The sequence below is a fragment of the Phytophthora infestans genome, genomic scaffold, assembly GCF_000142945.1.
Source record: "Phytophthora infestans T30-4 supercont1.4 genomic scaffold, whole genome shotgun sequence".
NCBI lineage: Eukaryota > Oomycota > Peronosporomycetes > Peronosporales > Peronosporaceae > Phytophthora > Phytophthora infestans.
Genome location: NW_003303755.1, coordinates 1,370,813 through 1,384,489, shown reverse-complemented (window position 1 = coordinate 1,384,489; position 13,677 = coordinate 1,370,813). Strand labels below are relative to the sequence as shown.

Below are 13,677 nucleotides of genomic sequence, written 5' to 3'. Positions count from 1 at the left end.
TCTGGGAGAATGTGTGCCAGCGTACAGCAACAGCTTTCGGCGGCGACTCTCGGCCATCAAAAATCGCTGGAGCTTAATTTCTCATGACACGGCCAAGTTCGCTGGTTGTGTTTCTCGCGCGAAAGCTCGCAATGAATCGGGGAAGAATGACGACGATGTTGTCAATGATGCTGTCGCATTGTTCCTGGAAACTCATGGAAGTAGGCTCGAGTATTTGTCGTGCTGGATGATCTACACAGATGAGCACACAGGCAGCGGCAAGAAAGCCGTCGTCGTTATCAAGAAGTAGGTAAACTTCTTCGTCGCTGCTCTCCATTGTGCTTTCTGTCGGTGAACAAGAGTGGAGTCGGCGAGGAGTCGCTATTGCTAAACGTTCAGTCGATAGCAACAGCCAATCACGAATGACCGATAGCAATCGGGATAGCAACCAGGAGTGGAGATAGCCTTAGTTCTCAGCAATGTACTTTTCAAAGTCCTCCATCGATCTCATGGCGTCAAGATCAAGTGCTGGTTCTTGCGACTTGGGTATCGGCAGTCTATCGCCGACTTGGAAATGAGACCTCGGCTTCGTTATCGGCGAAGGCTGCTCGTTCGTGGTCAGATCCTCCATCTGCTGCATGATTTGATCTCCTTTTTCTCCAAGCATGTAGTCATCCCTACAGGTAGCGATTTGAGTGATCTACCCTATGAGTAAACATTGGTTTCGTCGGCAACTTACATCAGTCGACTTAGCTGGATATCTTCGCTCGCGGAGGGTATTTTATCATCTGACGTCGGTTTAGCGTGCTGTATCAGATGGTTGCTCAATGGTGCGTAACCTGTTTGATTCAACATAGATCGATAACAGGCTTCTTACCTTCTTCTTCGCCGACTCGGCAAAAAGAATTTGATGCTTTCGAGGATCTTTCAGCTCGCTCTGCTTGTTGCTGGTTTGCTTCCAGTTGTAGATTTCTGTCACGATGTCTCTGCAGTACATGAATGCAATTGTCAGAGGAGTTGAACACTTAAGTATTAAGATTGGAGATATGGATGAACAGCAGCCTACTCATCTTGCTCTCCATCAGAGAAGAATCCTTTTGGCTGTTGATTGTCAATGCGCTTGGACTCGGTCTTCAACCCGTTAGGTGGGGCGACGTACTGTAGCCGTCTGTGTGCGCTGCGTCAAAGAATGAAAACGCTGGGGGGCATTGTACGTTGACGTTACTTCAAATTTCTGCTCGCTTCACCATGTGAGCTTTGGTTTTTTTTTACTGAAATGCGACTTGGCCTCGTCCGCCATGTTGCCGAATCCAAAAATGAAAGAAGATACCAAAGCAGAGTGGTACATAGTACCGATATTGAGTCGGCATGTAGCAACGTTGAGTCTGGGATTAATAGTGGTTCTCACGGTTGGCAGGTAGGTTTGAACAGCCAATCACATCAAACCTTCCTGTCCTGTTTTCTTCCAACTAAAACCTACTCGGAAAACTCGGTAGGTTTGGCCAAGAAGTGCAAACGACTAGGAGAAAGTTTGATTTGATTGGTTGTGGCACAACAATATCGCGACCACCAACTTTAGTATTTCATTCTGCCAAAATGGTTAAGGAGTGCTGAGGAAAAATATGCTCTTCTCGATTACCTGTCTACACATTTAGATGAGTACACGAAAGGAGTCAAATCGAAGCTCTACTTTGCAGTTTGCACCTTTACATATTGACACATTGTACTAGCTACCTCTGGAAGCTGATGATCTGATTCAAAAGGTCTCGTTAAATGCTATTAGTCAAGATGAAACTATGCTTAAGTCTGTACCAGTGTAGTTTTCTTAAAACAACCATCTCAAGTCTGCTACTAGGCAGCCTGCTTGAATTGGTCCAGCTCTAATCTACCCTACTTCGTCTTTTAACGCCTACAAGAAACTTCTCCTTATCTCTTCTTCTTCTCTACCTGCCTACCGTTCCATTTGTTATGAGCCCAAGCCAAGCCTTAAGCGACGACTTCCCACGCTTCATCGGCGCCGAGAGCTTCGACGGCTGGAATATCCGTGTGTGCGCAGCACTAGATAGCAAGCACCTACTCGGCTACGTGAAGCAGCCTGACTACGATGGCGTGCCTGAAGACGAGAGTGAAGACAGCGGCAGCGATATGTCTGACGCCAACGATGAACCGCATGCCAGCGCTACAAAGAAGGTCGAAATCGACCCCGACGCTGTGGACTACGACGAGAGCGACGACAAACTCAAACCGCCCTCGGACTCGGACGAAGACTCTGGAGCCAGCTCCGATACGCCAATCAAGAGGAAGGACCTCCCGGCTGCTCGACCATTTAACCAGGGCGAGGCTCGCCGTGCACGCAAACGTGCCAAGAAAGAGAAGCGCCAGCCTCTTAGCCAGCGCGAACGCCGTCGACAAGAAGCCAAGACCAAAGCTTCTTGATGAAAACGATGGACAACATGCACGTGCGGCTGGTCAAGAATCTCACGACATCCTACGAGATATTCAACTACATCTGCCAGAAGTACGAGGGAGCAGCCTTTCATGGTGATCCGTACTTCATTCAACACTACTTGATGGAGATCAAGTATGAGGAAGGCTCCGACTTAACCGAGTTCTTTCTCAAGCTTGAGAGCGCGATGAAAGCCGCGTCAAAAGTCACCGAATCGGTGATGACCGAGGGACAGAAGTCTATCTACATGTTCCAATCAATGCCCAAGTCGTGGAAGGACGATCTCCGCATCTGGAAGGGCCAGCAGAAGTATATCCCGTATGAAGATTTTAAGCAGAGCATTGAAGGCAAGGTTGGCGATCTTCAAGCTCAAGAGCGCTACACCTTGGCCAAGGGCACACCAGAAACCTCTGCAACCAAGGGTAAGAGTGTTAAAAGTCGACCGCCTGGTCGACCGCGCCACGCGCTTCTGAGAGTAAGTACGCAAAAGAGAGAGTGAGATTGTATCCGCAATTACCAGCCACTAACTTATCTGACCATCACTCCTACAGTTTGCAGCTGACGGCGCACACCAGATCCTGGTCCGGATCCTCCTTCTTCAACACTCCTCCTCGCCGACGCTGGCAAACTGCAGCTCCCGTCTACGGTTATCGTCACCCCGCGCCAGCGCCCTCGTCTTTCAGTGCAACCCGACTTCGGCTCTGAGCTCCATTAGTCTTGGTGCCTCCACAGCCTTCGTCATCAAGTCCGCGGGCATGCGCCCAGTCTCGCGATACTCCGGCTTCAGCACACCTTTGTTCGTGTAGCTACCTACGAACTTAATCCGCACATCTATGTGCTTCGCCTTAGCCGACGAGCCTTCTCCATCAAGCTGCTTGAGTGCTGCCTGATTGTCGCACCTCAACGTCATCGGCGTCACGTGCCCAACCTTCAATTCGCCCAGCAACTCTCGGATCCCCAGCAGCTCCGTAGCCATCACCGACGCTGCCGTGAACTCGGCCTCCATCGTAGACAAGGACACGCCCCCTTGCTTCCTGCAAGTCCAGCTGATCGGCATTCCGTCCATCATTACCAGGCCACCAGTGACCGACTTGCGATCTTCCTTGTCGGCCGCGTAGTCCGCATCCGTGTACGCTACCACCTCGAGCAACTCGTCCGGCTCTTTATCTCCATTCATGCGGAGGCGCAGCTCCTTCGTGCCGGCCAAATACCGCATGATTCTTTTCGCCAACTTCCAGTCGGCAACCGTCGGTCTGTGCGTGCGCCTCGACACCTTGTGCACCGCAAAGGCCACGTCCGGCCGCGTACAACGCGCAATCCACATCAGGCTGCCGACCAAGGACTGAAACTTCTTCACCGTCACCACCTCATCTCCTCCTGAGACAGGTAAGGCCGCGCCCTCAGACGCTTGGACTTCGTTCCATTCCACTCCAATCGGTGTACGCACGCCGTGCACCTTCTCCATGCTGTGCGCTTTCAACATGTCGATGATCGTCACCTCTTGGTCCAAGTCATAGCCCTCCGACTCCGTGTAGCTCACCCTCATGCCCAAGAACTTACTTGCTATCCCTAGATCCTTCACGGACAGCACAGCCAGCTCCTGAAAGAACGAGTTCACTTCCTTCTGCTCCGTGCCTGTAACCAACAGGTCGTCCACGTAGACGCCCACGACCAGCAAAGCCGTTCCTCGTCTCCTAAAGTATAGACACATGTCGGTAAGGCTCTGTTCGAAACCGATCTCTACCATCTTCTTGTGCAACAACTTGCTCCACAGTCGTCCAGCTTGCTTGAGCCCATAGAGAGCCTTCCTTAGCTCGAGTACCAGCTCACCGTCATCTGTGACGCCAAGCTGTTTCTTCAGCTCCTCCGGGATGGTCATCCCTTGGAACAAGTGGATGTAGATGTCCAGCTCGGCCTCCTTGCCAGCCTTCACATAGGCGTTGGGCACGTCCCCGTGCTTGGCCGGGACCCGCCACTTTCTGGCCAGCGCGAATATCAGTTTGACACTGGTCATGTCAATGACAGCCGCGAAGGTGATGCTATAGTTAACGCCGAATTCCTGTTCGTTCCCACAGGCTACGAGTCGCGCCTTCAGGCGCTCGATGGCCCCTTCGCCATCTTTTTTGGTTTTAAATACCCATTTTGTGTGAAGCACGCGCACCCCACGGGGCAACCGCACCAGCTTCCACACCCCATTCGCTTCCAGAGCCCTCAGCTCTTCGTCCATTGCCTTCACCCACTGATCCCTGCGATGACTACGCATAGCCTCGCGATAGCTCCTTGGATCTACCTCCAGCACGTTGTTCACGACATCCTTGTCGGCCTCCTCCTGCTGTGATGATCCCCCCGTCTTCTCAGCCTCTCGCTTGCCTACCGACCGCGTTACATGACGCTCCCGGTTCCAGGCCTTCTTCATTATTCTCTTGCTGGACTTGTGAGCGTTACCAGTCGGGACTTCGCCTGTCGTCTTAGCACCGCTCGCGACCGCAGCCGCGCTTCCCGTACTTGTTCCAGCCCTCAGGCCTACAGCCGTTTCCTCGGTCTCTGCCGTATCGTCGTGAAGGTACAGCCTCTGCAAGTTCTCGTTCTGTTTCTTGTCCAGCGTCTCAATGTTCCTAACATGTTGTGTGGTGATGACCACCTTGTCCTTCGGCAGGTACACGCGGTACCCCTTGGTCTCTTCACCGATCCCCACGATCATTCCCTGCTGCGCACGCTGCGCGAAGCTCTTCTTCCTCGGGTCCCTGTGGACCGTGCAGGGCGACCCGAACACGACGATCTCCCCCAACTGGGGCGTCTGCTTCGTCAGCATCTTGATCGGGGACGCGCGACCGGGATCTGAGTTGGTCGGCGCTCGGTTCAGTATGTACGCGGCGTACTGCACCGCGTCACCCCAGAAATTGTGCGGCAGGCCACACGCAAATATCATACAGCGCGCCATGTTCATGATCGTCGTATGCATCCGTTCCGCCTTCCCGTTTAGACCTGATTACGTGCCTCGCTGCGCTGGCGGGCCACTCCCGTGTTCTTGCAGAACATGTCGACGTTCTGGTACTCGCCGCCCGAGTCTGTGCGCAAGACGTGGATTCGGCAGTCAAACCGCTTCTCAAAAAACGTCAGGAAGTGCTCAAACTGCTTGGCTGCCGCATCCTTTGTCTTCGCCAAGAAGATTCGGCAGTAGTTTGTATTGTGGTCGACGAAGTTCACGAGGTATCTATTCTGCAGCCTGTCGCGCGGAGTCATGGGCCCCTTCAGATCCGAGCAGATGACTCCGCCGACTCTGTCGACTGGCGAGTGCTCACCGATGTCCTTTGAGGACTGCCGGTTCTTCGTTTGCTTGCCTTGAGCGCAGGTCAGACAGTTGACTCGCTTGTTATCCGACAACGCGATGCCTGTGCTCGGGTCCTCTGCCAGTCTCTCCACCGCATCGTAGTTCAGGTGGCCTAACCGCCTATGGAACTTCACCAGAGTTCCCTCCTGCACATCTCCACCGGAATCCGTCGTCTCGGCGCCTTTCTGGTCCAGTGCGGCCATGATCACCTCCGAGGGGAGTTCCCGTCTTCGCTCCACTGTACCTGCCACTACCAGCACGTTTCGCCATAACATAACGTCGAATACCACACGACCACTGCTCCGATCGGCCACATCACGTCGTCCGTTCTTGCGCCCCAGCGTGCAGCCCTTCAGGTCAAGTTGGCCATACGATATTAGGTTGTGCACCACTCCCGCAGCGTAGTACATCTCAGTGAGCTTCACCGTTTGTTTAACGCCACACGCAGTGACGCGCAGTGTGACATATCCCTTCTTTGTGATGATTAGCGGGTCCCCGTTCGGCTGCAAACACTCGGCCTCGCAGTCCTCCACTTCGTCCAACCACGTCGCGTCGTTAACTAGGTGTCTACTGGATCCGCTGTCCAGGATCCACACGTCGTCTGATTCGTCCACCGACTCACTCACCGCCAAGGTGATGTCGGGCTTCTTTTCGTCCCACCCGACCAGCTCGGAGCACGCCGCACGCAGGTGGCCCACCTCACCGCACTCGTGACATTTCCTGGTCTCCTTTCGGTGCTCAGCCACCGCACTCACGACTTCTCTGCCAAGGTTCTTGTGTTTCGCAGGCTCCAGCTCCCAGGACTGCGCGAATTGTGCTAACTCCTCTGCGTGTTGCAAATAGTCGGTTCGGTTGCCGCCCACCTTGGCCATCAGTACCGTACGCAAGTTCTCAGACGCGTACTGCACGATATTGTTCAGAACGAGGTAGTCCGAACCGCCTCCGGTCGCCTCCGAAACGGCCGCCATGTACATGAAGTGCTCGGGCCACGACCGTTTACTGTCCTTCGGTGACGTGAAGAGCCTCACGGCTTGAGCTGGCGTGATGGTCGTCTTGAAAGTCTGGAGCAACCGTTCCATAACGTACTGGAGCGTAGGGAGCTGGTTCCACCAGCTCTCGAACTGTTTGTTGTAATAACGCTCGGCCTTACCCGAGAGATAGTGACCCAGCAAGTCCACCTTCACGTCCTCGGTCCACTGAAACCCGCAGGCCGATCCCGCCAGGGCGACTTGCCGCTCGAATCTCCGCCCCCATTCCAAAAACCCAGACCCTAGGCCGACGTATACCTCTGTCCCATCGAAAGGCCTTATCTGCAGTCTCTTCTGGCGAGCATCAGGGTATCGGATGCCGCCGGCGTGCGCCGCCGCGTAGAGGCGCTGCAGATGGGACATAGGCATCCCTTATCCATGCTGCTGCTGCGCCTGCTGTCCGAAGAACTGTGGCATAGCTGTCGGTCTGCGAGGCGTGGCCGTGAGCGGCGTCTGCGGTGAGCCCCCAAGGTAGTCGATGTGCATGGGGTTGCCTCGTCCCAGTCCCGAGTCGAACAAGCTGACGTTCATGGCTGGCGTCGTTTGCTGGTGGGCGTCGTGCGCACGCTTTCCCTCGTCACCCTCGAGCTTCTTCTTAAGCTTCGACTGCGACTCCTCGAGTCGATCCAGCCTCCCAGCGACGCCACGCAGCAGTGCCATCATCTCTGCTGCGTTATCCCCAGCGTCCATGAGGTTTCCGCCGGGGTTGTTGCCGTCGCCCCTTTTGTGGGTGGCAGCGGTGCTCTTCTCTTCAGCGACATTCGCCATGCCAGTCCGTGTGGTACCGGCGTCGGGCTCTGGTGTTGGCGCTGACGAGCCGTCACGAGCAGCCTTGTCAGTGGCTGTGTTCATTGGGCTCATAACCTGTTAAAAGTCGACCGCCTGGTCGACCGCGCCACGCGCTTCTGAGGGTAAGTACGCAAAAGAGAGAGTGAGATTGTATCCGCAATTACCAGCCACTAACTTATCTGACCATCACTCCTACAGTTCGCAGCTGACGGCGCACACCAGATCCTGGTCCGGATCCTCCTTCTTCAACAAAGAGAACTTTAGTGACTACCGGACCTCCTGTGTCACCAGCTCAAGGTCGTGACAACGCCAATGTCTGCTCCTACTGTGATAGCCCATGCCACAACACCGAGGCCTTCAAACAGATTTGCGAGATGGACGAGTGAAGGCTGGGACATTGTTTCACGCTAACTTCGCCTTCAGATAGCTCGAAACGCGACCACCCGTACCAGAAGTCGAACAAAGGTGGCAATGTACGGCACGGCAAGAATAACAGCAACCACGACTTCAAGGGCAACAACGGTAGTAGCAAGCGCAAGCATGGAAATGGCGGCAAACAACGCGACCAAGATCGTGATAAGGACCGTTCTCTTGTGTCCGACAATGACGAGGAAGATGACGACGACAGTGATTCTGGAAACAACCGCAAGGTAACTCGCCAAGGACGTCGTGACACCGGTCTCATCGCTGTTGCTACCTTAGTCAATCTCCCGTTTAGTATCACTGCTCAAGCCAAGGGAGAGCCCGACCCCACCTGGACGATCGACTCTGGCTGCACTCGCCGCGTCACCCATGAATCTCAGTGGCTCACCGACATCACCTCCAGTGTTGGCTCAATTACGGTTGGTAATAATAACCAAATCCCCATCGAAGGCATTAGACGGGTCGATCTGGAAGTCACTGACTCCAAGAGCAATCCTTCATGGCGTCCTGTATGCCCCCCCCAGCTATAATTCAGTCTGTTATCAATTCCAGCAGCTGTGAAGGACGACTTTTGCTTCAACTTTGACCGCAAACAGTGCTATATGCAAACTGACCTGCGCTTCAAGCTCAAAGCGCTCATGGCTACCAACACGGATCTGTATCAATTTCAAGCCAAACCAGCGGCACCTCCAGTGGCTCTTATTGCCTCGGGTAAGCAACGTTACTTTCTGCTCTTTCATAAACGCCTTGGACACCCTAACGTTCGTGTCTGGAATTATCTATCTAGGAGCCAAGCCATACATGGCCTCGATGGATCTATACCTCTAGGTCCAAAGACAGATTTATCTTTTGTGTTGCCTGCACGTTAGCGAAGTCACACCGTTCCCCATTTTACTTTAATAGAGCTGTTAAACGTGCTACATCACCTTTGTCAAAAGTCCATTCAGATATCTGTGGTCCACTACCTGTGCCTAGCCTTACTCGCTGTCGTTATTTCTTGATCTTCATCGATGATGTTTCTCGATTCATGTTCACTTATGCAATTAAGAACCGTAGCGAGTTGTATGACTGCTTCGAAGACTTCAAGAAGATAGCTCTGAATATTTTGAGACAAGACATTTATGTCATTGAGTACACGTTCAGTGTTGAAGACAATGCAAACCAGAGCAACTTTGAGGTTCAGCGGCTTCAAGCCGACACCGCTAAAGAGTACGAGAAGCTTGGCCACATCATACTTAAAAAGTACGGAGCTCACGCCCAGTTTACCAACGCATACACACCTCAGCAAAATGGAGTTGCAGAATACCACATGCGTACCATCATGGAGCGTGTCCGAGTCCTTCTACTTGACGGAAAGCTACCCAAACCGTTATGGGCCGAGTGTGTATGTCATGTGACCACTCTCATCAATATGACTCCTAGCTTCAAGACGGATCGACGAGCCCCGTACGAGCTTTGGCACAACCGTATTCCATCCATGCAGTACATCAAATTATTGGGATGTAGCGGATATGTCCACATCACGGAGCAATACCAAGACAAACTCGACGCTAGATCCCGTTTGTGTATGTATCTTGGTGTGCCTGACCATAAGAAAGGCTACGTCTGATGGTTATCGATACTCATGCAATTATCTATAGTCGTGATGTAGTCTTTAAAGAGGCAGAATTTCCCTCTCTCACTGGCCTGACGTCTACTTCAGAGCCCACACAGCACACGAATAGGCAGCAGTCTACCGCTACAGCTGCCCCTGTACCTCTGCCATCTGCAACTGCTACTACAGTAGCACCGGATCCTGAACTTGTGTCAGAACCAGTGACAGCACCGTCACCCACATCAGGCCCTGCAAATAAACAGCGCCATGTACACTGAACCAACGTGTACTGTCCTCACTGAGGGAGGCTATTGATCGAACAACCATACATTATTCTTTTCGAACGGAGACGGACTCTGATACTCCTCATCATTCGACTCCTAAGCCTCTGCGGAAGTCATTGATAGCTCTGAGGAAGCCAATGACGTAACCCTCAACTCTGAGAAAGACATACACGAACAGGAGCAGCATCAGCATTTACAGTACACATTACTAGCTATTCGGTATGTGTCTGAGCCCACTACGTATCGGGAAGCAATGAAGTCTTCCCTGGCATAATGCAGCTAAATCGGAATACAAGTCCCTCACACTTAAGTGTTGGTATCCCCCCCAAAGAAAGGAAGTTTTTAAATAACCGATGGATCTTTGTTGTGAAGTATACTGGCACTGGCGAAATCGACCGCTTTAAAGCGCGTCTTGTGATCAAAGGATTCCTTCAGAAATATGGCATCGACTACAACGAGATTTTCTCTCCTGTCATCAGTATGGAGGTACTTAGACTACTTCTAACTATTGCAGCTCTTCTCGACTTTGAAGTTCACCAAATGGATGTTAAGGTCGCATTTCTGAATGACTATTTGGAAGAGGAGATCTACATGGCTCAACCGGAAGGTTTCAAAATCCCGGGCAAGGAGCATCCTGGTGTGTAAACTTCTTAAGAGCTTATACGGGGTAAAGCAATCGCCCCATGTATGGTACCAAACCCTGACTGCCTTCCTAGAGAGTCTTGGGTCCCTGAAACTTATTAAAGATCGATGTGTCTTTCGACGCACAATTGGTGACATCACCTGTTGCATTGCAGTGTACGTCGATGGCTTACTGATCATTGCGCCAGCACCAGCACTCGTCAATGAGCTGAAATCATCCCTGAAAAGGCGATTTTCCATGTCAGATTTAGGAAATGTGAAGTACTTACTCGGTTGGTCCATTCAACGTGACCGTAAGAATCGAACGATATTTATCCACCAGCACAAGTACGCTACGAAGGTCGTTGACCGCTTCAGCGACTACATTCCGTACCCTATTGCAACACCAGCAGAACGGAGCGCCAAACTCTTCGTAAGCAGCCAGCCTAGCAGTCAGCAAGAGAAAGATGCGATGAAATCGATTCCGTATCGCCAAGTCGTAGGCAGTATCATGTACTTAATGGTCGGCACTCGACCCGACATGGCATTTTACATACGAGAGGTCGGCCTTTTCCTAGCGAATCCAGGTATGGATCACTGGAAAGCAGTCATCCGTGGTGTAAAGTATCTATACGGAACGAAAGAATACGGTGTTCTTCTGGGAGGCTCGACCGATAATACCTCGGAAAACCTAGCCGATCAACTGATTGCCTACAGCGACTCTGACTGCTGTCCCGACACGAGACGCTCCGTTGGATGCTACGTGACAATGCTTACAGGCAGTCCCATATCATGGTTTTTGCGAAAGCATCATACTGTAGTATTGTCTAGAACAGAGGCAGAATATATCGCCCTATGCCACTGCATGCAAGAGATGATATTCCTCAAACTTCTCCTCAAAGAATTTGGCTTTGCTTCAACGCAGGCTAACACTATATACGAGAATAATCAGAGCTGCATCAAAATCTGCTGCAACCCCGAACTTCACGGACGATTAAAACATATACACGTACGATACTGTTTCGTACAAGAAAAAGTAGAGCGGCACGAGTTTTCCGTCGCTTACTGCAATACTAAAGGTGCGGTTGCTGAAACGTTTACGAAAGCGCTAGACAAATATCAGTTCAGAGAACTATGGGCTAAGCTCAGGATGAAGTCCCTTGAAGCTATACAATAAGCCATTCCGTATAGTGTACGAGAATAACACTAATGCATGAAGTGTGCCTACTTAAATTGCGTTCCTTTAGCTTTTTTCACTGGGTTGTATCTTTTGTTCGCACTAAGGTTTTCCCCTCGCCGAGGTTTCCCTGGCCTTGTACCGAATTATAATCGGCATATGTATTTCAACATCCATGCAGACACAATTTCTTTTTGCTGGGAACATTCCTTATCGATAAGGCAAACCCGTGGAAATCCCTACCGACTCCTATCCGTCTACTTCTTCTTAAAGACAATGAAAGGACGAATGCAGGCCACGAAGGTGATCCAATCCATCGCCGACGACACTGGCTTGGGGTCCTTTAAGTCAAAACTCCGCCGGATTTTGCCTTCTTCCCTTGAGCTCTGAGCACGAACGCGTGTTCAACGAGGCTGTGGTTGTACGCGACAACGAAGTAAAGGCCGTTGTAGGGAGGCACTTCCTCCAGTATACGTGATCCACGGCGTCCAGCTATGGTGAAGTTGTTTTTGTCGATGGCCTTGAAGATAAAAGCACGGCCAGCATCCCTAAGTCGTGGCAGGAACCGAAGGATTATCTTCCACGAAGTACCCCTGTGAGGTCCACTCCACGCTCTCGGAGTTCATCAGCAACGAATGTATCAATATCATCTTGCGTCATGTCTGGTCGCCCAGCAAGCTCGGCAGCACGCTTCAATGCACTGAGCATGCATAGGCCCCAAGTATCAGCATCAATTGCGCGCTTGCCGTATTCATCCTCAGGCAAAAAAATTCCACATCGGAAGCCTTCCAGCGATCCACGATGTCCAACTCCTCAGCGAAATCATCGTCCAGCAACAGTTGACGAGGCTCCCATGTGCGCTAGTAGCGTCGATTCACAAGCAGACGGTTGACCCACAGCACACGATACTCTGGACCACGAGGAGAATCACGGCGATCATTGATACGATCCACGCTCCAGGTCCTCGTTGTAGTTGCATAGTCAGCTGTGACAGTCACTTGCTTACTGCTGTAGTACATGCCGTATATCGGATAATACATTTCATCATCAGATGAGAGTTCGGTGTCAGAAGTGGCCAGAATGGTGGCAGTAGCTGCACGTTTGGTGTCTGCAGCCAGTCCGGTGACAGAAGGTATCTGTGCACTAGCAGTGACACTCTGGTCGGTGGCAGTAGTCTGGGCTTTTCGAGAACTCTGGCATGTTCTACCAGCCGCCTGTTCTACCTCTTCGTGATGTTTGGCTTCATCGACCATGCAACCTGCAAGTTCCGTCAAGATCTGAGCTACAGTCTGGTCTGTGGCGCTAGAGGTTGAGCCCATGTCAATATGGTCCCTCGATACAATGACCTGAGAATAATCTGCCGTGGCAGCAGCAAGATGCTCTGTCGGCCCACTCGCCGCCGCGCCAGCACCACTACGCGAGCTGTACGACGCTACACTGCTCACTGTGGCTGCTGTATCAGCAGGCTCTACAGTGATCTCGGCCATGGCGGCTCGAAGGGCCTCTGAAAGCAAGCCACCAGCAGCCTTCTTCGACTTGTCCCCAGCGGCTTTCTTCTTCTTTTTCAACCCAGTCCCCGCGGACACACGCCCTCTGGTCACCGGTCACTCTGCCTGCACGTTGAACTAGACACCAGGACCTTGTCTCTCCTTGCGGGCTGCCGCCCGCTAGCGCTTGCGCTCTCGGATCTTGGCTGCAGTGCCGAGCTTCCGTTTCTCCAGGCCTTTCGGCACTGATGATGGCGTACCCGACACCGGTGCTGCTAAACGAGCAGTCCTCGAGATCGTTACCATGGCCTACCCGCGAAGTCCGTATTCCCAGACAGCAAGGCTGAATGGGCTAAGTTGGAGCAGCTAATTCGGGGCTTCCTCGACTGACGACTGTTTAGACTGAGGCGTTTGCACAGAGAATCTTCCCAGACCTGTAATATTGAATGCCTTCTGTAATGTGCTAAAGTATGCAAAGATGCAGGGAGGCTGTCAGTGGCACATTGTACCAGCTACCC

At 52.1% G+C, this 13,677-nt stretch overlaps 2 protein-coding genes across 2 annotated transcripts; both read right to left on the bottom strand.

Moving 5' to 3' along the window:
• Nucleotides 1-445: 445 nt before the first annotated feature.
• Nucleotides 446-1,349, bottom strand: PITG_03317 (uncharacterized protein; the record flags this gene model as incomplete). The annotated part of the gene is made up of 4 exons (XM_002906345.1): nucleotides 446-656; nucleotides 719-786; nucleotides 857-965; nucleotides 1,333-1,349. The coding sequence occupies 4 exons, from the start codon at nucleotides 1,347-1,349 to the stop codon at nucleotides 446-448; spliced, it is 405 nt and encodes a 134-aa protein (XP_002906391.1).
• An 11,183-nt stretch (nucleotides 1,350-12,532) lies between these two features.
• PITG_03316 (uncharacterized protein) lies at nucleotides 12,533-12,991 on the bottom strand (the record flags this gene model as incomplete). The annotated part of the gene is made up of 1 exon (XM_002906344.1): nucleotides 12,533-12,991. The coding sequence occupies one exon, from the start codon at nucleotides 12,989-12,991 to the stop codon at nucleotides 12,533-12,535; it is 459 nt and encodes a 152-aa protein (XP_002906390.1).
• Nucleotides 12,992-13,677: the final 686 nt, after the last annotated feature.